Source organism: Quercus robur, chromosome 3 (genome assembly GCF_932294415.1).
Source record: "Quercus robur chromosome 3, dhQueRobu3.1, whole genome shotgun sequence".
Lineage (NCBI taxonomy): Eukaryota > Viridiplantae > Streptophyta > Magnoliopsida > Fagales > Fagaceae > Quercus > Quercus robur.
In genome coordinates this window covers 49,460,339-49,485,236 of record NC_065536.1, presented here as the reverse complement: position 1 = coordinate 49,485,236, position 24,898 = coordinate 49,460,339, and the positions used below count along the sequence as shown (strand labels likewise).

Below are 24,898 nucleotides of genomic sequence, written 5' to 3'. Positions count from 1 at the left end.
TGTGGCATATTGTAATTGGCTTAATTAATTTTTCAAGCCTCCTACAAATTGCAAGAAGAGGAGCATGGGTACAGTTAGAGCTATGTATCTTACATTTTATTGCACTTCATTTTATTAAATTTCATGCACTGTCACTGCCTAAGATAATAAATAACATTTTTTTTTTAAACATATCTTTACTAAAGTTATTACTTTTGAACTGTGTTCATGTGTGGTACGAGTTTAATGAATGTGCCTGTCGATGAAGGCCTCCTCATCTCAATGCTTCTAAAGACCATGAATGCGAAGAAAACGATAGAAATTGGAGTTTTTACTGTTTATTCTCTTCTTGTTACAGCTTTAGCACTACCAGTTGATGGACTAGGAAGCATCGACGCGGTTGGGAGGGTGCTGCATCGGAGTCCGATGCGGCCCGAAGCGGGGTGTGGCCACTGACGCGTTTGCCCGCGCGTCAGCGCGTCGATGCCGTGTCTGAGTTTTTTATTTTTAATTTTTATTTATTACTGATTCGCACTGACTCAGCTTTGATTCATGTCGACTCAACTTCGATTTGCACCGAACTGGGATGATTCAGCCAGAATCAGGTCGTATCGACCGAATCTGATCGTATCGGCTGACGGTTGAAATTGACCAAAATAGTTGAAACAGGCCGAAATCGGTCTTGAATCATGCCAGAGCAGCTGAAATCGGCTTTGAATGAGGCTCAAACATCCTAAATCTGTCATGCCTCAATTTTATTCTGAATATTTGTTACTTCTTTTGAGCTTTCTTTTTTGGTTTGTGTTTCTTGCCTTTGAAAATATATTTGAAATGAAAAGGATAACATATAGAAAATATATAGAAAATGATGTTGTTTGCATGCTTTCCCAGCAGTTAAATATATTTGTTATCATTTGTTGTTTGCATGCTTTCCCATAATATTGTTTTGCATGTTTTTAAAGGATGTTGTTTGCATGCTTTTCTAGAATAAAAAAATATTTTTGCCTTTGAAATATATAGAAAATATAAATAAAAATATTTTTAATAATTTTTTAATCGCCGCACTTTGCCACGCCCGCATCTTATTTTTTCAAAAATTGCCGAGTCTTGCACCCGCGCCTGAATCCGGAAATGCACCCGTGCTTCATAGCTTTTAGTATTTTTATTGTTATTATTTTTTGGTTACACCAGTTTACACTTTACATTATTGAGCATATATATAGCATTTGAGTGTAAGGACCAGATTAAACTGAGGATTTCATTTTTGCAGATAATAGCCATTGATCCAAACAAGGAAGCATATCAAACTGGACTGCCGTTTATTCAAAAGGCTGGAGTGGAGCATAAGATTAACTTAATTCATTGAATCAGATGCCTTGCCAATTTTGAATGATCTAATTACCAATGTAAGTTTCTTGCACGATGCATGATGCAATTGTATGTCTACTTAAGTTAATAATCGTATGTTTGTTAAATAAAAATAAATAAATTGCAATCGTAGGTGCTCATACTAGAAGTGTGGGGTAAAAGTGTTTTCTGTTGTTGATCTTATCCAACAATCAAGAAGCAGAACAAATTGCTAAAACATGAAGAATTTCCAATTTTATTTATTATTATTATTATTTTTTGATAGGATGAGGAGTTTCAAATTAGTTCCAACCAGGCATCAGTACTCTGAGAGAGAGAGAGAGAGAGAGAGAGAGAGAGAGAGAGAGAGAGAGAGAGAGAGAGAGAGAGAGAGAGAGAGAGAGAGAGAGAGAGAGAGAGAGAGAGAGAGAGAGAGAGAGAGCAAAAACAAAAACAAGAAATTGGGGTGGTTAACCATAATATACCTCAATGATAAAACCATGACAAGGCAATATTTTGCAGTAAACAGTCTAGTGACAAGGAAATTAATAAAATAAGTTACTAACTCCAAAATTTTTCATAATTACTACATAAATTTTCTCCCTTAAAAGCTTTCATGCCTTTTCAATAGAGCTTGTGCTGTGTGTTTATGTTAAAATCTCGTTCCCTCTCCTGTGTCTGTTTCTAAATTTTTTTTTTTTTTAAAGAAAAAGTTTGGCCTCCCTTGAATTTTTTTGGACAAAGTTTAGCTTCAAAATTGGTTATAACCTTAGGCTACAACCTTACTTAAATTTTTTTTATTTATTTATTGGAGGTGAATTTTGACAAATCTACCATGGAATTACATTTTCTTCTTATATCCTCCATTCTTGCAAAATTTCTAAAAAATTAAAGATCCATAACAATGTCATCAATAAATTGTTTAAATTGTAAGTATTTATAATTTAAAATTATGGATAAAATATAAGCTTATAGATCATATAATAAATAATATTCGATTGACATAAAATTTGACATGTGTATTAAGAGTGTAAAGAACATGCAACTTTACGGTTAGATTTTTAAAATATGTAGTAGTATTTATTTTATTGAGTAAGGTTGTAATCTTAGGGTACAACTAATTTTCTTTTCAAAAAAAAAAAAAAGAAGAAGAAAGGGTACAACTAATTTTTTAACTGATCTTTGTCCTTTTTTATTTTATTTTATATACCTTTTCTGCTAGCTACTGGTAAATGTGCTATATCAGTAATGGGGAAAATTTTAGGTTTTTTGTATTTTTTTCCCCTCTATTCCTAAAAGGTGAAAGAAGTGAATCTAAAATTTTCTCTTGCTAAAATTTTTTAAAAATGTTATATTTTGATGAATAATGACATTCCAAATTTGACTCCTATTTGTGCAAATAATTTGACCAAATTCATAATTTATCAATATTGTCTTCAGTTCTACTCAATTGAACCTTTTCATTTCTCTTCCTAAATACTACTTATAATATATGTTAGGAGAAGAGAGAGAGGAGTAGAGTAGAGTAGATTTTACCCAAAATTAGCCTATTTTTAGTCAACTCTACTCTACTCCCCTCATTCTCTCCTCTATCCAAATAGACCCTTAGTCTTCTGTCTCCTTTTATTTTGTGCAACCGAAGATAAGTTGCACATATATACTTACCTTAATTTCATAATTATGAATGCAGGGCAAACAAGAAGGGGCATTCGATTTTGCATTTGTGGATGCTGATAAGGAAGGCTACATCAAATATCATGAGCTACTTTTGAAACTGGTTAAGATTAGTGGAATAATTGCATATGATAATACCTTATGGTTTGGTTCGGTGGCAGACCCTGAAGATGATAAGATGGAGGAATTTTCGAGGATTGGCAAAAAGTATTTTGATGAATTGAACAGCTTTCCAGCAACTGATCCCCGCATTGAATCATCCCTCATTTCAATTGGCGATGGCCTCACCCTTTGTAGGCGCATCTGCTAGCAAAATCAACAAATTGAAGTCCTTGCTAGACTAGCAAGTTAGTCAAAATAAATCAAAGATTCGTTTGAAAAATTGTAGACCGTGTGATGTAATAACTATTTAATTATCTGCTGATGTTTTTATTATAAGAAATATATTTTTAGCAGTATTATAAGGAATAATTCTTACTTAGGATTAATTGTTATTTAAAATGAAAAATAATTATTCATAACCAAAATGGTTTTTTTCTCAAAAAAAAAAAAAAAAGGTTTATTCCTTAACATGGGTAATAAGTATAAAAATAATGCAAAACACATTTTTGATCCCTATATTTTGGCCCTAATTTCAATTTGGTCTACAAGTTTTCACAATTTTCATTTTGGTCCTTAAAATTTTAAATTTATTGTTATTTTTGTCTATTCTATCATCTTACTTAGAAAAGCACCTAATATTAAAACGTAACCACCATCAGTCATGTAAGCATTTTCCATAAGTGAGATGATGACAAAGACTAAAATGATTGCAAGTTTAAAAACACAAGGAACTACCAAAAAAAGTAAGGACCAATTTGAAAATAGAACAAAAATATAGGAATAAAAAATATGTTTATTGTAAAACTTTAGTATTAGTACATGACTTTTTTCTTTATTGTACAAATTTTAATTTTTGTTTTCCTAAGTAATTTAAAGAGAAGTAAGAAGAATCATCTAAGCCTAAAGCCAGGTAAATTTAACAACACGAGGCCGGCCTCATCAAAATTTGCTCCCCATATTCGTTGGTAGAAACACTTCCCATTCCCAATTCTTTTTCCACAAAAGTTTCATCCTCACTTTTATAGTTTTATTAAGTAATTTTTAAGTATTTCCGGAGCATGGAGAATAGTACTTCCTTCTTCCATATTTACAGTGGAGTTCACTCATGTGAAAGGAGGGAGCAATGGCGGAGCCTAGAATTTATGCTTGGGGAGGCCAAATAATATATATATATATATATATATATATAACTCATTTTAATATTTTTTTATAAGATTTTTTTTTTTTTTTGAAAAGCCAGATCATGGACAAGAAATTTTCAATAGTTAAGTACTTTATAACTTAATAGTTTTTTTAATTTGTCAATAGACCTAGATTTAGTATTATAATTAAGATAAAAATTTACTAATTGGTTAAAGATTGTTAAAATCTTCCATTATTTTATTTATTTATATGACATATTATATACTTTTATCAAACTATTAGTTTATTATATTATATGTTATATTATAAAATATCTATCAATTAAAAAAAAATGAAGAAGAATCATGTACCTACTACCTGGGTAGTAGAGAAAAAAATAGTTACTTTAACAAAATTAAAAGAGAGAGAAAGAGATATGTGGCTACTATTTTAATTAACATTGCTAAGTGTGAGGTTTTTAACCATACAAGTGGACAGTACATTTTCTTGAAATTGAAACAACTTAAAGGCACTTAAAAACTTCAGATTCAAGTTTAAAGAGCTTGAAGTAAAAGAAGATAAAAGAAAAGGGAAATCAAAGTCAGAGACAAAGAAAGAAGAATGAGACAAATTGAGAAATTATGGAACGGAGAGAGAGAGAGACTAAAACTGAGAAAATGATCAAAGACTCACATGTACTCAATGTGAGTTGCTTAACAATTCAGTTGTAGATTTATTGGTGGTGTTGTGTTTTGTGGTGGTGTAATTTTTGAGAAACACTGCTATCATAGTCAAAGTAAGCAAGAGGAATTATTATTATTTCTTTTTAATGAGGTAGGAGCTAAGGTTATAATTTTTTTTCCTGACATAATTGTTAAAAACTATATGTTTATCACAAGTTGATGAATACCTAGTTAATTTAAGTTATTGATATTTAAATTTATCAATAATCAGTAATCACCAATAGAATTGTAATTTTATAAATAAAAAAATTAATGGGAGAAGAGGGGTCAAAAGGATATCAACTTGCTAAGTTTTTATTTATTTATTTTATTATTTTTTTTTAAATAGGATAACTCATTATAAATCCATATATTTCAACTTCTTTCAAATAATTTTGGGGGGCCATGACTCAAGTTGCCGCCATTGCGGAGCTCAATTTCTTTGTATTCCATGTGTTTCTAAGAATTTTCCACTTTTATTCATACATAGTCAGAGGTTTTACTTTTAGGACTGCAGCTGCCATGTGGAACTTGAAAGAGTAGATACTATTTTGGACTTCTTGTCTACTACCACTACGATAATGAAATACATGTCCACTATCTGGGTTAAGAGCATCCATAATAGTGAAGCTAAAAATTTAGCTTTTTAGCTCCACGAAAAGTTACTTTATCTATTTTACCTACACACATGCTGTAGTAGTGGATCTATTTTAGATTTCAACATAATAAAATAATATAAACATCACAATAAAATAATATAACCACTACAATAAAATAATATATCCCACTACCCAAAAAACATCCACAGCACCAACCACAATCACCTCTACCATCAACCACAGCCACAGCCACAACCACACCCACAACCACCACCAACACCACCACCACCACCACCAGTCCACAGTAGGCAAAAAAAAAAAAAAAAAAAAAAAAAACCCCCAAATCTCCAATCTTTTTCCTTAATCCAGACCAAACAAAATCACCAATCACAAACAAAATAAAAAATCACCAGTCACAAACAAGCACAATGTCGGCAAGTTGGGTCAGCAGAAGGGGTGGGTCAGCGAGCTCCATGGGTTTCCTAGTTAGGTACCCAATATCCACGAGCAAGCATAACCACGAGCAAGCACTCCGATCGGCAGCGTGGGTCTGAAGCACTCCGATTGGCGGCTTTGGACGGTTGGTGGGTTAGTGACGTTGAGCTTCGGTGGAGGCGACGTCGACGATGAGTCGGGCCGGCGGCGATAAACAGAGTGAGCTTGAGAGACCAGAGTTGAGAGAGTGAGCTTGAGAGCGATGAGCTTCAGAGATGAGATGAGAGTGAATGAGAGAGAGAGAGAGAGAGAGAGGCACAATGTGATAAAAGAATGAAAAAAAAAAAAAAAAAAAGGAGCAAGTGGTATTATTTTAATCACTAGGCAGAATAAAATAATAATTTTTTTGTTTAGCTTTCATGAACAGTGCACATTTATCTATAGATTTATCTCCACTACTGGAGCATGATTTTGGTGTTTGAGGAACTAAAATATAGCAATATACTAATATAGCACCACTGCTGTGAGTACTCTAATAAATAACATTACATTAACCCTATCATGAAAGTCAAATTTTGTATCAAAAAATGCATTTTATATTGTTCATCAAATAAATAAATACATACATTTTATATTGATTTGGGAATGAATTCTTATACCTCATTCTTGTGAAATTACTTTTTTTTTTTTTTTTTGATATGTTATTGTCAAATTATAAGGAGTAGATCAAACTGAACGTGAAATTTTCTATGATACATATCCTGCGTTTTTTGACGCAATGCTATTTTTGGGACTCATTGGGATTCACCTCGCCTCGCTCAGTGGGATGTATACATCAAGGAAGTTAAAATCTGGCTATCGGAAGTCTGTTTGTAGTGTGTTATAACTTATATGTCGTTGTCTTGTTGTTGTTGTTGTGGTTGTTGATGATGCTATTTCTGTAGCTGTGGTTGTTGAGTTATGGTTTGATGTTAGTGCATGTAGTTATGTAAGTCTGGTTGAAGTTTCTGTACTACACTTTTATCAAAAAAAAAAAAAAAAATTCTTGTCAAAGTACAATGCATTTGTTTAGCCACCTTTTGATGGCACTTTATTTTAGCTAGATTCCTCGTAAAACTTTATAACTATTTCAATTTTTTTTTTTTAAAGGGGAAAGAAGCACACAATAAGCATTCCTGGAATAATTTAACATTTTTCCTTTCCAGTTCTATGTATTTATCTAACAACATATTTAGCGTATATAACAATTAATAGCCAAATAATTAGTTTTATGATATGCACAGAAAATGACACTTTGCTATTTTTTAATGATCAGAATTTTAATTTAGCAAAATGAATTCCTACTTTCCATAATAAACTTATTCAGAAAAAAAAAAAAAAAAAAATTCATTAAAGGATTCCATAATGAAATCCAATCACTATTAAAAAGCCGGTGACAAAATTTCAACTCCTACTGATGACTTGTTTTTTTAATCATGACTTCACTGGTTGTTGATAATTGAAAATTTGATTTAAGAATTTTATTATACTATAATTTTAAAACTAAAACAATACTACTAGCGCAATAATTTCCCAGTACTTTTCATAGCATCATAGTGGGTTATGGTTAGTTCAACATTATTTTATTTTATTTTTTTGAGAAAGGGTTAGTTCAATACTTCAATTGATATAGTTTCTTATCGTCAAACAAGATATTAAACCTTAACTATACCAAAAACCAATTAGTATTTTAGCCAATGACGGAGCCAGAAAATTATTCCAGGGGGCTAATATATATAGTTTTTACATTTTTGCAGAAAAAAAGGGGAAGTTTTAACATGTCTAAAAAAATACAACTCAATTTAATAAAAATAAAATATAATTAAATTATGAATGGTTAGTTAAAATCTAGGGAGACCTATTATTGAAATTTATTTCCAAATTTAATTTTTTTTATACCAAAATTACAAGAGGGATTGAGGATTTTTGTAAAGTCAAGGGGGTCATAACCCACCTAGCTTGCTCTCTCTAGCCCTAATTTTAGCGTGATAATAAGAGAAATGGTTATGTTAATTGGTGTCTTTAGGGTAATTATTAAAAAAAATGTTATATTCACAACATTTTCACAACAAATTTTAAGTGACAGGTTGTTACTGGTTGTTATTGTTAGTGGTAAGTTTAAATTTGAACAAATAACAACAAACTAACTATGATTTGTTGTAAAAATACTATGAACGCAGTACTTTTCAAAACTTTTGACTAAACTTTTATAGAAAATAGAAAAAACAGTCAAAGTATTAATTGCTTTATTTTTTCTTCTCTCGTGCAAAATTTCTTAAAATGGTTCCTGACAAATGCCATATCTAAAAAGTTAATAATTATAGTAAAACGTAGTTGAAAACTTGGCATCTTGACCCGGAAGAGTGTGCAACAACAAAGTTTGTTAATAAGGATTGGGGGTATTATAATGTAATTGCGCATTTTGTGTCTCACTCGCTCATCAGTCGCTTAAAAAATGTTGAGAAGTGGTTCTCTTTCTCTTTCTCTTTCTCTTTCTCATTCTCATTCTGTAGCCTTTTCTGACATGGAAAGCACTAAATGCGGACTTGAAACGGAGATAGCTTAGATAGATAGATAGATAGATAGGAAGGAGGATCGCATACTAGTAATTATAGGTTTCGGAGCTGAGATGAGTATGGTTAGGACTCACACTGAGTCTCAGGGAACCTGCGTTTCCTTCCGTTCTTTTTCTGCTTCACCCTCAATATCCCAACGCACTCACTCTTCAGCTTCCTCTTCATCAGGTACACGCTCTGAGTCTATGTGATTTACGAGAATATTTAATAGCTTTCGGTTCTAAAACTTCTTCCACAATCTCGATCTAATGTTTATATGCAAAAGCCAAAACCTTTCTGCTACTGTATATAATTGATGCATTGTTTTCTATCTAAAGAGCGTTTTGGATCCATTTTTACTGTTCAATCGTCTTGTTTGCCGTTTTTTACTCAGTTAGTTCAAATGACAACTCCTTCCTCGTTGTCATGACAGGATGGAGGGTACTAGGGTCAGATCATCCTTCCTGTTTGTTTTAGCCACCACATTTTTATAAAAATGAGTCATTTAAAAAAAAATATTTTGGTAAAACTATTTTATTTTTCTATGTTTGGTTTTTTTTAAAAAAATATTTTTGGTAAAACTATTTCATTTTTCTATATATGTTTGATAACAACTTTAAATGAGTTGAAAAATAATCTTCTAACATCTCTTATTTAACTTGCTTAGCTTGTAAAATAGAGTTGTTTTTCAAAAAAAATAAAATAGTGAAAAATAATTTTTAAAAATAAATCATACTTTTTGTATTAACAAAAAATAGTTTTTATTTGACTTTTTTTTTCTTTTACTACCGAATATTGAAAAATACTAAAAGCTAACTTTTCATAATTTTTTTCATTGAAACATATAGATTGTAAATAATAATAATAATAAAAAGTTTTTATTTTCTCCGGTGCATAATCTTTGGACATTTTGTGAGATTTTTTGTTATCTTTTTTGGGTTTTGGCTTGCAAAAAAAAAAGGGGTGATAGATTCCGAAGATTTTTGAGTGAAGAGAGTAGAGACTGTAGAGTAAGGTAAACACAGAGAGATTTGGGTAAGGTTTAAACTTTAATGCCGGATTAGGCGGCAGTCGGGATATGTGAAGCTTAGTGGACCGGACGGTGCAATGCATGCAATGATGCAATCATTGTCCATATATACAATCCCGGGTCCCACATCAACAAAGACCCATCACATGCAAACGGTCCCTGATTGGACTGTTTCTTTCGTGCCCTACAATGGAGTGTGGGGTTCAACTCTATGTTTGATCAATTTTCATAAAATATTCCGTAAGGGATAAGGTAGTAACTAGAAAGTCAAATGACGTTAATGGTAGATTTAAATGAGAATTAAATAAAGGCTTCAACTATTGTGGAAAAAATTATTGTGTTTTTTTTTTTTTTTTTTTTTTTTTTTTTTTTTTTTTTTTTTTTTTTATAAATCATAACTCATATAATTGAATCTATGGTGTTCGTTTTCATTAGTTGATAAAAAAAAAAATACTAATTGAGTTAATTGAAACTTTTTAAACAGTGGAGGCATTTTATTAAATGTAAGTAAATTATCACCAATCTAAACATGGCAAAATGTGAGGAATCATAGAGATTTTAGTAATGTTTTTTTTTTTTTTTTAAATAATAATTTAAGAATAGGTTTAAATAATTATTAGGTAAAATATAGAATTCAAGTAGTTTATTTGGTTTTGTCTTTAAAGTTTTTCATTTAAGCCAAAAATATTTTAATTGAGGAAATTAAGTTAATTGGTTATCACCTCCTGCTGCTTCCATGACTAGTTGAATTTAATTGAGGAAATTAAGTTACTACATCAATGCACTTATTTTTTATATAGTGTAGCAGGTAATGTCTAATGTCTTATATGCTTATGCATGTGTGTGTTTGTCTCTTAAAAAAAAAAAAAAAAAAGTATAGTGAGAGAAACATTTTCATAATCTTTTCTTCTATGGGTAATTTACAAATGTATCTATTTGGTCTTGAACCCATGACCTAAATTCTACCCTGTAATTTGTACCCCATATCTCCCACACCTACTACATACCTTTAAAAAACAAAAGTTGTCTGTGTATTATTGGTCATATTTATATTTGCGCATCTATGTAAAGTTTTGAGAAACTTTTTCATAAGTGGGGTTGGAAAGTATAAATAATTATGACACTGTTATTGTCATTCTGATGACCATCTACTTGATAGAGTTTTGTAACCTAATTACATAACCTACTTTATAAAAGGAGTAATGTTATGTTATAATAATAACTAGGGTAAATTCCACAAACCTACCCTGAGATTTGAGGAAATACCAATCTAGTCCATAACATTTAGAAATTGATCATCTCAGTCCAATATCCAAACGGCTTGTTAATGCCGTTAACTTTCTAGGTAATTTTTTAGTTTCTTTCTATCTGTGTCAGAACTCTCCTCTTTCTCATGTCTCTTCTCTTTCTCTTCTTCCTTACTTTGATCCTCTCTCCGATTTCTGTTGTCTTTTTCTTCACTTCTCTCTCTCTCTCTCTCTCTCTCTCTCTCTCTCTCTCTCTGATTTATAATTTCTCTGTCTTCCTCTGACCTTTCAGTCCATAACCTCTAATTCTCACATCGTCTGTCCGGTGGCATCGTGGTGGTAGGTTCACTGATTTCACCTCTCTATTTGTCTTTGTGGTGGCCCCGTGGTTGTGGGTTTTGTAGTGGGTCAGTTTTGATTTGGATCGATGATAGAGGATATGGGTTTTTGTGGGTGTGTTGGAGTTTTGTAGGTTTTGGTTTGGATTGTTGGATTGGGTCTGTTGTGGGGTGGTCGGTGGCAGATTAACAGAAAGCCACAGAGGAGATGTGATGAAGATTTTGTGGGTTTGAAATGTTTGTAAATTTGTTGATGCGTGTGGTCTGTGGTTGCTGGTTTTGGGATTGTGGATGAGTTTTGCTGATGGGTTTGTGGGTTGATGGTTTTTGTGGGTTTTGTTGACGCCATTGTTTTGCTGGATTTGTGGTTTTTGCTGATTCCATTGTTTTGCTAGGTTTGTGGGTTTTGATTATGGTTGATGGCCACCGGGTTTTTGAGATTTGTTGGGTCGATGGTAAGGCTTTTTTTTTTTTTTTTTTCCTCTTTCTTCTATTTGTTTTCCTGAGAAAGTCATTGCTCTTCAATTTTTTCTTCTTCTTTTCAGAATCTGAGAAAGGAAAGAGAGAGACTTTTAGGGAGAGGGATGAAAGAGAGGAGAGATGTAACGGACGTTACAAACCATTTGAGGATAAGGACTGAGATGGTCAATTTTTAAATGTTATGGACTTGATTGGTATTTCCTCAAACCTCAGGGTAGGTTTGTGGAATTTACCCTAATAACTATTTTATAACATTTTTACCGTTTGTTATTATGGTCAATTTTAATTGATTTACATTGAGGTCTATTATTAATATCATTTTTTCACTTATCAATAACCACATACTAAATTAGTCATTTGTAAAAAATTTTGTATTTTTAACATTTTTCTTATAAAAAATTTAGAATGCAAATCTGAAATCCCTTTCTTTTACTCTTTGTAGCTTAGAAATAAGAGCAATATTAGGACTACAACTTAGGCTGCATTTGTTTTCGCGTAAAACCATTTCAGGAAATGATTTTACACCTCACTGTGTGTTTGGTTGCGCATGGAAAATAGAATTTTCTAGAAATCAATTTCATTTGACCGTAAATATTATGCCTTTGACCTGGAAAATGGTTTACATTTCTATTTTCACTTCAAACCATTTCCGGAGACGTGAAGAGAGAGAGAGAGAGAGAGAGAGAGAGAGAAGAGAGAGTACCTAGCATTGGCGAGTTCACGCCGGCAAGATCGCACCACCACCGAGATTGCACCCCAGCATTGGCGTCGCCATCTAGATTGTCACCACCCAAGACCGATCCACCCAAAACCGATCTCATCGGCGTCGACGTTACCGATCTCGTTCTCGTTCTTGACCCAAAGCTCATCGGCGCCGCCGATCTCGTCGTCTCGATCTCATCGCACCAATGATTTCGTCGTCTCGATCTCGTCGCCCATGACCCATGACCGATCTCTCCCTTTCCCTCAATTTTTGATCACTCTCTCTTCCTCCCTCTCTCAATTTGATCGAATTGTGGAGTTTAACGAATGATGATGTTTTGCTTTTTGTTTTTTTAAGTTTATATATTGAAAATTTCTATTATAAAATTTGTTTGGTATCTGAGAAAATGGGTGAAAAAATGTGAGAAACTAGTAGGAAAATAACATTTTCAGAATGCAACCAAACACATGAAAACATTTTCTAGAACAATTTTCATAATGCAGCCAAACACTTGAAAATATTTTCCTTTCCTAAAAATATTTTACACATAAAAATATTTTACATTCGGAAAATATTTTACATTCAACCAAACGCAGCCTTATTGTATAATTTTTTGTCATAGCTCGCCGCATAATAAATTGTTAGTGATAAAAGTATAGACCTTTTTCTTTTGGAAAATGCTAACGAGTGCCCTTAGGGCACTAGTTAAGAATCTAGTTAAAGAAAGTTTTTATGGAAAAAAAAAAAAAAAAAACAATTAATGTTTTGACAGTTTTTTTTATTTCCTATAAAAATGATGTTAAAACTTTCTTAAAATGGATTATTAATAACAATCTTTCACACATAAAAGATTGTGACAAAAATTGTACAATCAGTCTTGGTGCTAGAATTTTTCTAAAAATAGTGTCGGAAGACTCTTGAACTCAACACCCCCGCTGCCCCCCCCCCCCCCCCCCCCCCAGCTCAAAAAAAACCCTCTCTCTCTCCTTCAAAGCGCGTGTGTATACTGTATAGTCAAGTGGTTCCCCCATGTGAGTGGATGTGGTCCGAGGTCTGAAGTTCCAGCTCAGTGCGTGTCTATGTCCAAGGAGAGTACGGATACATAACTGCATTAGCTAGCAAGGCTGCAACTCTTCGTTTTATACCAGTACATTTTTTGTCTTCTCCAAGGACCATGGGGATAGTATTTATTTATAACAGTTGTCCACTGTACACTGACTACACACCTTCCCATTTCGGATGGTCCCCATCATTTTAATTAATTTTTTTTTTTGGCTGAATAAACATCTTTATTTAACAAAAGGAAACCAAGACTGGTACAGCAATTAAATTAATTAATACCTTGATTGCTTCACCAATTAAATAAATCTCGAACTTCATTATTCTTAGCTGCTTCATTTTTTTTTTTTTTGGTGGCAGTATTTGTTTCAATCACTGTTTGAGGCTATATATAAATTGAATGTGTATGGCAATAATTTCTTTCAAGGCGAATGATTGAAATTTAAGCTTAATTTATATTACGGATTCTTATGTGCAGATGCAGATGATGCAACTAATGGGACACATACATGGATTGGAAAGGGCCTCAATTGTGTTTGCTTCAAGAGAAAAGGAAATTATGAGCGAATCTGCACGAACTTGACACCTCTACAGGCAAGTATTGTGTATATTACTTACGAACATAACATGTATATATATAAACACATATACTCACTAAACATTTTTAGACTCGGCACATGTTCGCACAACACACTCTTATCCATTCTATCAAGATTACCGCACTATCTACTTATACGTATCATAGAGTAGAATAGAACGCATGGCATTGATGAAAAAAAGCTAGGTTTGTCAGCAATAATTGTGAAAATTTAGCTTGAGCTCCTTCAAAAATAAGTTGTGATATATTGCACAGTTCACCTAGTACCATTAGTGTCTACCAAGGATTGATTTTAAAAAAAATGTTAAAGTTATAAATTATTTTATAATACTTTTTATAATAACTTGTAAAGATGTTGTAAAATAGTTCGTGACTGTAATATTACTCTTGATTTTAAAAATGTAATTAGTTAACAAAATTGAATTATCCGCCATTCATCAAAAAAACAAATATCAAATTATCTCCACATATCAACTCCAGCGTAAGAAACCGGATCCCAACTGAAACTTAATACTATCTTGGTTTTCCTCAATAAACTTTAAAGAAGAATTTAATATTCTCTTTCCTTTTGAATGTCATGTGCATAGATCCAAAACTACATGTTTAGTTACCGTGTCAATATTCTTGTTTGGGACATTGTCAAAAAAGTAAAGAGATATTATATTCACAATATTTTCATAATAAATCCTATGTAATAGGTTGTTAGTTGTTATGCGTGAATAAAAAAGTAATTTAAGTTGTGAATTCAAATTAGAACCAACAATAACTTACCACATATAATTTGTTGTAAAAATATTATAAATGTAGTACTTCTCAAAAACATATTATGGATAAATGCATATCTATTATATGTCAGTGTTCGTTTCTCTCTCTGCCGAAGTCTATATATATATTCTTTGCATCATTTCAGTATGTAATTAGCTAAGGAGTGTTTGGGTGTAATAATTAGCTCCCATCAAAATTTTACTCCAACCAATAGGTTGTTTCATTAATAATTTTTAGTAGATATGGACGAAGTATTTAGATTATCATGTTTTATAAAGTCTAGGATGTAATACAACCAAATTTAGAAGTCACAGTATAATTGTCAAGGTACAAATTCTGAAGTTTATTTTTGCACTTTTCCCCTCCTTTTTTTCTTTTAAATCCCGCCATTCTAAAATATGTTTACCTTTTTATGAGTTCCAATGATTTCATATGTAATAGACTTGTTTTCATTCTTACAGGAAGAAAGAATGAAAAGATTGAAGCACAGAATGCAAGTTTACTTTGATGCTTCCAGGCCAGATCATCAGGTCTAATATTGTATTCTTAAATAGTTAAAAGTAGGCCTGTCCTAGGAGAAAAACAGCTCCTAATGGAGCATTTAGAATGGAATGGTTTCCTTTCATAAACAAATCTTCCGCACAAATAGAGCCAAGTGTTAAACCTATGTTTCTGATATAATTCACACTTCTCTATGAATTTCACTCTTCTCTATGAATATATATATATATATATATATATATTTTTAAGTTACTTAGTAAGAAAGTTTTACTAGTATAGGGTGCTTTGAGAGCTCTATGGTCTGCTACATACCCTGGTCAGGAGCTCCACGGCCTGATATCGGATCAATGGAAAGAAATGGGATGGCAGGGAAGAGATCCTTCCACTGATTTCAGGTTATTTTCACCTCTTGTCATCCCTGTGAACTGCTTTCTCCTATCATTTTATGGCTTTTTCTCTTATTCAGTTGTTGACAATTGCAACTTAACAGAGGAGCTGGATTCATTTCGTTGGAGAATTTATTGTTCTTTGCAAAGACATATTCCGTAAGATTCTAACCTGGCTCTTCAATGTGCAATAGATTCAGACTCTGTTCTTCCTGCCAAAACCTTATCTTCTCTTGGTTTCAAAATCATTTATGCACTGACTTAGCGTTCACAACTTCACAAAAGAAAGTTTTCACATGCTGGAAACCTGGAATATAACTATACTAAATTTGATCCTGTTTTTTTAACCATATTGGGTTTTCAATGAAGGATTCAACTTGTTTTTAACTTTTAATATATAGTTTTTTTGTTTTTTTTGTTTTTTTTATTGCTGCAGACATCTTTTCAGCGTCTACTGAAAAAGCAGGGAGGAAATCGAGCTGCTTGGGAATATCCATTTGCCGTTGCTGGTGTAAATATCACCTTCATGATCATGCAAATGCTTGACCTTCATGCATGTAAGAGCGCATGGCAGTACATTTTTCCCAGATTTGAATACCCTATCTTGCATTCAGCTAAAAAATTAAAATAGAAAAAAAAGATTCAGCAAGAAAAAAAAAAAAAAAAAAAAAAACCCCATCTTGCAAGTTTTGACTAACAATATGACTAGACTATCCTTCATTTTCTAGGCTATGTCTAATAACGAGCTCTAATGAACCAACTATACATGGCAGGAAATTTCAATTGAGTAAAGCTAGGGACAACATAACATTTTCATAATATATCTGGTTGAAATTGGAGTAAACATTACTTTCATATGGCATCATTTTTACCATGCATCAATTACAAAGAGCCATGTCAGCGGTCAGTAAAAAAAAAATTGCCCCACAACTTGTTGATTATAATTGTATTTTGGGAGGAAGATTGCTAACATGGAGAGTTTCTTTGTTGGCAGCAAAACCCAGGACTTTTGTCAGAGCAGTTTTCTTGCAAATGTTGTCAGGTAAGAGCCTGCAACTATACTTTTTAGTATCGATTATGTATTTTGAAAAGCTCACTGCAGTGTTGCTGCTCTGGCGTTTGGTAAAAAAGCTTAACTAGTTTTTGACCTCAAGTTGTGTCTTTTGCCTTTGCCAAGTGATGCCCGATAATGGCCGGCTTAGCGTATGATTTCATGACATCTATATTATTATATACGTGAACATAACCTTGCATGATCTGTTCTCATATGTGTTTTCAGAAAATGAGTGGACATTTGACTTGCTTTATTGTGTGGCTTTCTTGGTAATGGACAAGCAGTGGCTCGAGAGAAATGCAACATACATGGAGTTTAATGTGAGAAACCATGCTTTCTTTTGCTTACAAAATACGTCATTGTGGGTTATATGCTTCAGGTTGACTGGACAGCTTCTTATGATGCCTAAACTTATATAATTCATAAAATCTAAACGTATAATATTAGTTTTCTTTTGAGTAGCTGCCTGGTTGAGTATTGATTTAGATGGGTTCTGACTAGAGTTTACATGGTATAGGATGTTCTAAAATCTACTCGGGCTCAGCTTGAAAGGGAACTTCTAATGGATGATGTCCTAAGGATAGAAGACATGCCTTCTTTTAGCCTTCTTTGTTAATGGTAGTCAACCTGAAAACGCAGGCGGGACTTCTGAGACTAGTTCTTGAAGTTATAGAATCTCTCTCTCTCTCTCTCAGCTAATTCATAACTTCATTATTTGATACAAAGGGCAGCCTCTAATTGCTTCATTATCACTCCCAACCCTACCCTATTATATGACCCATCAATACCTGATTTGATTATTTTTACATTCAACTTGAAAAAATTTTGACATTGAAGGGCGATTTTTTGTACCTTATTTTGAGTGAGTTTTGATCTTGAAAGTTATAGTGAATAAAAAAGGTCGCCACCGTTTGTCATGATATTGTTACCGTGTGATGATCTCCATTTTAAGTTTGAAACTCCACTTTTGAGTACGGATAGAAGTCTTTTTTGTGAGGCTTCAAACCCATCGTACTTGAATATAATAAGAATTTGGCCTCTCTTTTAAATTGATTGGTTACCTGATTCTTTGCTTTTATGTGACGAATTGTGTGCATCCTTAAATGTGTGAGAAATCATAAGGAAGAGAGGGTTCCAGGAGATGCCCCAATAGTTAGTTTTAGAGCCTTTTTTGATATTTGGGCACTAGGGTTTGAACCTCATCAGCCTCCTTTCCCAATTTACCTAGCAAAAAGAATCACATATGATCACTTCTTGGCTTTTGTCACACCAGTTGACCTACTCAAATAACTTAAAGTAAAGGTTTAACATGAAAAAAATACATTTTGCCAACTAACATAACAGTTCCCACAAACAAGCACAAATACACCTGAGGTGTTTTTTTTTTTTTTAAAATAAAAATTCCTAACCGTGCTAATTAGTTTGGATGAGCCTATTTAATTAGTTTATTTCTTTAGTACATCTTTTTAAAGTTTAGTTTTACCTGAGTGCAATAATACTCGTACACATTAAGCAAAATAAACTGATGAAAATAAGTTTATTCATACGCTAGAAAAATGATAATCCTGGTTCCTGAAATTTGACCAGTGTAAGAGAAATGTCAGCCAATGGTCACAAACAAGAGTGCCAAGTAATTTTACATTCAAAAATCAAGTCAACCCACTTCTCTCTTTCTATGGCTCCTGCAACGGTTCTTTCAAATTCAATCGTCATTGCAGCAACATCATCGGCTGATAAGTACAATACCCTACCTGCCAAGTTCTAATTCATAACAAACTTCCTGCCCAGATCTACTCAGATTCTACACTGTGGATCTCCTAAAAGAATTGCAAGCACTACCAGAATCAGAACTCTTCACCATTCAGTGGCTGGTAATTTAATTTTAATACTATCTGAAAGTTCAAATATGTGTATAAACACCCTTGAACGTTTAGATCCCCAAATAACAACTTAACCAATTCAAGCAATATGTCAAACAACTAGTGTGCGGAAAATTAACATAAGCTATAATATAGAATTGGAAAAACTATCTAAGCCAAATTAAAATCACAACCCACAGCAGATAATAAAAGGCAAAGATAAAAGGGAAGGAAGATGCAAACACAAAGATAACACGCGATGTGTTATCGAAGAGGAAACCGAAGCCCTCGGCGTAAAACCTCTCCACCGCCCTCCAAGCGGTAAACAATCCACTAGAAAATATAGTTGGGATACATGGACAACAATAGACCCTCCAAGCCTAATCTACCCAGTGCACCTAAGCCCTCAAAGCTTCTTACTCTAACGAGGTTGTGCCGAACTTTTTTCTTTTCTAGCTTCCCGGATTCCACTACTAGACCGTAGCATCAACCAATGTAGATTGATTCCTTCCTAACTACTTCCCAGAAATCCAAACAGCCCTCTCACAGTGATGAATATGGTGAGAACAAGGTTTGGTAAAATGCCTCTCAAGGATTTGACAATGGAGAGGAAGAGAGTTGAGGAATTTAAAGAGACTCTAATGTATAGATTGTGGGTGAACCAATCTTGTTTTTCTTTAGGGTTTCTCTCTCAAAATTCTCTCTGGAAGCTCTCTTTCATTTGTGGGTAAAAGGGGTATTTATACTGGAGTAAGAGAGAAATCTGAAACGTCAAGATTTACAAAACAGGGGTGGCTCGCGGCTTGACCTCGCGACTTGACTAAGTCGCGAGATCCAGTTGCGAGATAACCGTACGGCCAGTTGTCCTGTTTTGTCCTGTAGTGCTCCAGCTAGCATGACTGTTCACCTTTCGGCATGCTTGGCACGTGTGCTGCGTCTGGCGGCTTGCAGCCGCGAGTCACCCGCGAGGCCAAGCCGCGAGTCTCTGTTTTCTTGCACACTCTTGAGCAAACTTCACTCTATCTCACTCACTACTCTTACAACAAGCCCACCTAAATGCAGGGTTACTAAATGCTGAAATACAAGCAAATTTGGCACGGAATAAAGCCAATTAGATGGTTGAATAAATTCAACCTTACAATCTCCCCCTTTGGCTATTCCGTGACAAAACCCTAAAACAGACTCTAGACTTAACATGTGAGTTGGGAACAGTTGAGCAAAACTCACTCACACCTAACTCTAGAAGCTGTGAAGCACTTGAATCATATGAATATAAGACTTCTGAAACACAACAATACACCATGATCATTGTAAGCAGAAAATCGTGAAATGCATATGAAACAGGCAATATGTAATCAAGCAAAGATGGAGTTAAGAAACAAACCATGGCTTGATCAACCAAGTAATCACTACAAGGTAGTGACCACAATGCTCATTCACACTTGGAATGAACACTAGGACATACAAGCTAACAAGCTCAATGCAAGTCTCTTGCATGCCAAACACTTAACCAATGCATAATACACTAAGTATGTGCATCTAGGAACAATCCTACAAGGGCACAATAGTGACAGTACATAAATCAAAATGCAAGACATTTAGATAGAAGTACTGATTTCAACATAGCATAAAAGGCTGCATTAAGCAAGGTACAAACCATAAAGCCTACTGATTATGCATAAAATAATAACCCTAAAAGTTTACATAAGCACATGGGTATAAAACCAATATAACTGAAAAACATCAACAATATATATATATAAAAGATTAAACCAAGATTGTAAATTATGAGTTAGAAACAAGAATACACGAAAACCACAGTGTATCAAACCCATATAACTATTAAATACCCAAAACATAAGCATATATAAACAATGTCTCTGATTTTGACAACTCCCCCTCAACACATTACTCCCCCTTAAGAGCTGCTTTTCTGCTTCTCATCAACAATCTCATCAACAACAGAAAGAACATCTCCCCCTTTTTGACCGGAATGGCCAAAGGGTCACTGTCCATGCTGGGTGGTGAAGCTGTCAAGTTTTGCAGACAAAATATCAATCTGGTCCTGCATGGCTCTCATCCTCTCATAGTGCTCAGTTTGGACTCCTCTGATTCCATCAAGTCGTTCCAGAATGATTTGAAAAGCATCTGGAGGTGTATCTGAAGAAGTTGATGGTCTAGTCCTTTTGCCACTCCTCTTGGGTGTTGAGGTTGATGCATGCCCTGTTGCCTCCGCCTCAGTCTCCATTGGGACACCCTCTCCTTCATCACCTTCATCTTCTTCACCTGGAAGCCGAACACTTATCCTTTTGTAGGTAAGCTTGTTAATTGCAGAGGGTGTGGACATGAGACTGATGTCTTGAGGGATTGGAACACCCTTCTTTCTAAAGATCCTCATTAGCAAACTAGGAAAGATTAGTTTTGGCCTAGAAGTTGTTCTAGTCTCATCCACAGTAGTGTCATATATGTGGGAACTGATGTCAATGAATGTCTTTTCTTTGAGATCCATCAAAAAGATTGCTCTTGCACAGTTGATTGTAGTCAACTTCTTTATGGGATATAGGTTAAACATCATGATTATTGTTAGACACCTCATGTCCACTAGAAAAGCTGTGGTATTCAGACATTTCCCTTCTCTCTGTCCACCTATCCTTTGTTGAACAGTTTCAATAGATACAATCCTATCTTTGTAATTGACAAACTCCTGATCTTCTAATCCTTCAAGCCCTAGCACATCATCAATGACATGTGCATCCAAAGTGAATTCTTTACCTCTAACCCAGCAGCTTAAATAATTTTCCTTTATCACAGCATTTGAATAAAACTCTCTAATCAGGGGTTCACACACTACAGGGAGATCACTCAGAAGCTTTTCCCATCCTCTCCCTTCAAAACAGCTGGGGATAAAGGTGTTTCTTAAATCCTCCAAATCTACAAATCTTTCTTGAATAATTCCTGCTTTCAAGAAGAAATTCTTGTATCTCTCAAAGTGTTGAACCGACCTAAACAGATTAGAATCCATTTTCAATCGTTTGTCAGCCTTCTTTGCAGGAGTTTTCTTCTTCGGAGGTGAGGGAGCCATCTGTGAACAATCAGAAGAGGCCACAACAACATAGTACAAAACATGTGTAGAACAAAACAGAACTTTGTTAGTGACCAGGACAAAAATGCCTCCACTCAGATGAACTAAACAATTAAACCTCATGCTACTGAAATCAACCACACAGATGAACAGGCTTAAAAAGTGGACACACAAGAACAACAGGGAGAATGCAGGGGAGAATTAAAGCAGCAGAGATAGAAAATATCCTAAAGACAATGTGATGAGAAAGACATGACTCATAAATAGCATAGTAAAACTTACAGATGCTCTCAATAGATTCACACAATAGAGCATGCACATTCAGCACAGTTAACTTCACATCCACAATAAGAACATTTTGAATCAACTCATCAGCACAAGTTTAGATAAAATGAGTAACCAAAAAAAAACTTAGCTAAGCACATGAGGAAGATTAAAAACAACAACTAAAATAATTTCAAACTCAAGCAACAGCAACCACAAGCTAAGCAAGAACATAGAGCAATAGCCGAAACACAAACCCATCTCAAAAACATAAACAAATGCGAATAATCAAGGGGGAAAAACACAAAATCAAGTAGAAAGGAGTTCAAGAATGAAAACCCATGCCTATTACTTGAAGATTTTGAGCAGAAAATACGCAACAATGGAGTTTGGAAATGGGAGCATGGAGTGTTTGGGAAGGAGACAGTTAAGAAAGAAGATGAACAGTCACAAAAGTTCGAGGGAAAACTAAAAAAGATTTAAAAACTGCCCCTATTTTTGCCAAACACGCGTTTTTCGCGACTAAAGTGAGTCGTCACAAAGTCGCCAGTTCAAGCCGCCAAAACACTCAAAGACAAAAGTTTGAAAAAATTTTCTAAGTGTTTTTCACGACTGGAAGGTCTACCCGCGAGAGAGTCGCGAGTTGAGCCGCCAAAATCTCTGAGTAACCCTCGCGACTGGACCTTCCACTCGCGAACAAGTTGCCAAAAATGACCCGCGAAGACGTGACTGAGGCTCGCGACTTGACTTACCCGCGACTAAGCCGCCAAAACAGGGCAAAACTGGATTTTTGAAATTTTCAGATTTTTTAAACAAAATACTTTCCAAAAACACTCAAAAATCTTTTTGTGCTTGAATTAACAAAGATTGAGCATGTGAAAACACATTTCATCAAGTACAATCACACAAATGATTATGACATTTATTGAACATAAACTTGTGTGTTGTGTGTGGATATCAACAATGAGATAGTCCTTAGTCTAATGTGAAGCTTCAATGATCAATTCAACCAAGGTATACACAATTAGCACTAGATCATGTGATCTATCTCAATTATAGAAATATGTATATATGACCTCCCACAAGACTAGATAACATATCTTGGAGCTTTACATTTGACTCCACTTTTAATCATAACATTTGATCTTTTTGATCCTTTGAGACAATTACCTCTCATTATGAGAGTGATATATGATATTTCACTTTGAAGAACTAGCCTTTGGCTTTTTGAATAAACAATCACTTTCATTTTAGGTCGCTTACCTTTTTTCCTAGTGGAATACTAGAATGTGCGACAGGCTTTTGCAGCTCAATATCTCTTTTCATTTGGAGATTTACATTTGGTGAGCTCTTTTTAGCAAAAACAAAAAATAAAGAGTGGGAAGATATATAGACACAAGTCTATACATGTCTCAAGATCATCATAACCATTCACTAATCATTCATGACAAGTTTGAAGATCTATTTACAACAATCACATAGATTTCAAGATTTCTCCCACAGAGATATGAGTGTAAAGAAACAAGTAATGCTCGATAATGCACAAAGCCATTAGCACAAAGGTACAAGGCAAAACAGGTTTTGAGACAAAAGCTCAACAATGTCAATCAAACTTTTTGATTTTCTAATTTTTATGTGATTTTTGGATTTTTTGACACTAGAAGAAAAAGATTGATCAAAAACAAAAAAATAAAAAATATGCACAAGTAGACAAGCAAACAAACATTAGCAAAAACAACAAGCAAACAAACAAACATCATCGCAAAGCATAGGAAGTATTAATGCATAGACATGTTGTAATGCTTATGCATGAGTACTCTTTTTCACCACACATCACTTGCATTTGGGGTGATTTCCTTATAGGATTGGGTACGGGAGTTAGGGCTTTCAAACCTTCGTGAGAAGCTTTCCAAGCAGTTGGTGAATGCACCAATCATCTTCATCACATTCATCATTCCGGGATCACCATTTCGATCTCTAGATTGTTCACCTGCCCAATTTCTTCTATCATTTCTAGGTCCTCGTGACCTTTGAGGAGTTGCACTATTCTTTGCTCTCAACTTTTGGCAATTTGGTCAAGTATGTCCTTGAAGCCCGCAATGATGACACACATAAGTTGATCTAGGACCTCTTTGTGGTCGTGGATGAGACTTGGCACCAGATTTAGACCTGCCCACATACTGATTGCGGGGATTCACCAACCGTTGGTTCTCCACATTCTTCTTCTCCTCCATCTTGAGCTTCTCAGCAGTAAGGTCAACTTCAACTGGATCTTTAGCCTTTACAAACTTCACATCTTTAGTGACAGTTCCAGATGAGCTACTTCCTCCGGTATATCCCAATTCGGATTTGTCTGAAAAACTCTTTTGAGATGAAATAACATCATCTAGCTTCTTGGTGGTGATCCTCTCAATTTTAACATTTGCTTGCACAACCTCTTGCTCAAGGAATCTCACTTTTGTGTAAGCTTCTGACAGCTCACCATTCAGTGTTTCTATCTCACATTTGGCCTCCCTATATCGGATTATGAGACTTTTGTAATCCTCCTCCGCCTTCTTCATTTTTCTCACAGTAGCCTTGGCCACCCTTGTGTACTCACCCGACTTCTCCAGGAGTGAGTTATAATTCTCTTGAAGATTGGCTGTACTTTCATCTTCTTCAGCATCTGACTCTTCAACAATTCCCAGTGATTCTTCATCACTATGTTCTCCAAGGTCTTGTACAAGCAGATTCAACTCGTCTGAAGACTCAACATGAGCAATAGTCATAAAAGCTGAATAGTTCCCCTCTCCATCACAGCTTTCCTCAGATTCTGAGTCGGATGAATCTGAGTCACTCAATGTTGTGGCATACACTTTTCCTTTCGATTTCAAATAATTCGGACATTCTTTCTTAAAGTGTCCATGCCCGTTGCATTCGAAACAAGTGACACCTTGTGTAGGTTGGGATTCTTTTCCA

At 34.3% G+C, this 24,898-nt stretch overlaps 1 protein-coding gene and 1 pseudogene across 3 annotated transcripts; both read left to right on the top strand.

Annotated features, from left to right (window-relative positions):
- Window positions 1-225: 225 nt before the first annotated feature.
- LOC126719706 (flavonoid 3',5'-methyltransferase-like) lies at window positions 226-3,310 on the top strand (annotated as a pseudogene).
- A 5,128-nt stretch (window positions 3,311-8,438) lies between these two features.
- LOC126718188 (uncharacterized) lies at window positions 8,439-17,657 on the top strand. 3 transcript variants are annotated; one of them, XM_050420279.1, is made up of 9 exons: window positions 8,439-8,763; window positions 13,910-14,025; window positions 15,256-15,324; window positions 15,575-15,690; window positions 15,786-15,840; window positions 16,118-16,238; window positions 16,676-16,723; window positions 17,020-17,055; window positions 17,253-17,657. In XM_050420279.1, exons 1-8 carry the CDS (start codon window positions 8,649-8,651, stop codon window positions 17,052-17,054), a joined length of 675 nt encoding a protein of 224 aa, XP_050276236.1. In that variant the 5' UTR covers window positions 8,439-8,648; the 3' UTR covers window position 17,055; window positions 17,253-17,657. The 3 variants fall into 3 exon arrangements, with proteins under 3 accessions (XP_050276236.1, XP_050276235.1, XP_050276234.1); XM_050420278.1 differs by having other exon boundaries at window positions 13,910-14,029; window positions 15,260-15,324; window positions 16,961-17,055; XM_050420277.1 differs by having other exon boundaries at window positions 8,442-8,763; window positions 16,961-17,055.
- Window positions 17,658-24,898: the final 7,241 nt, after the last annotated feature.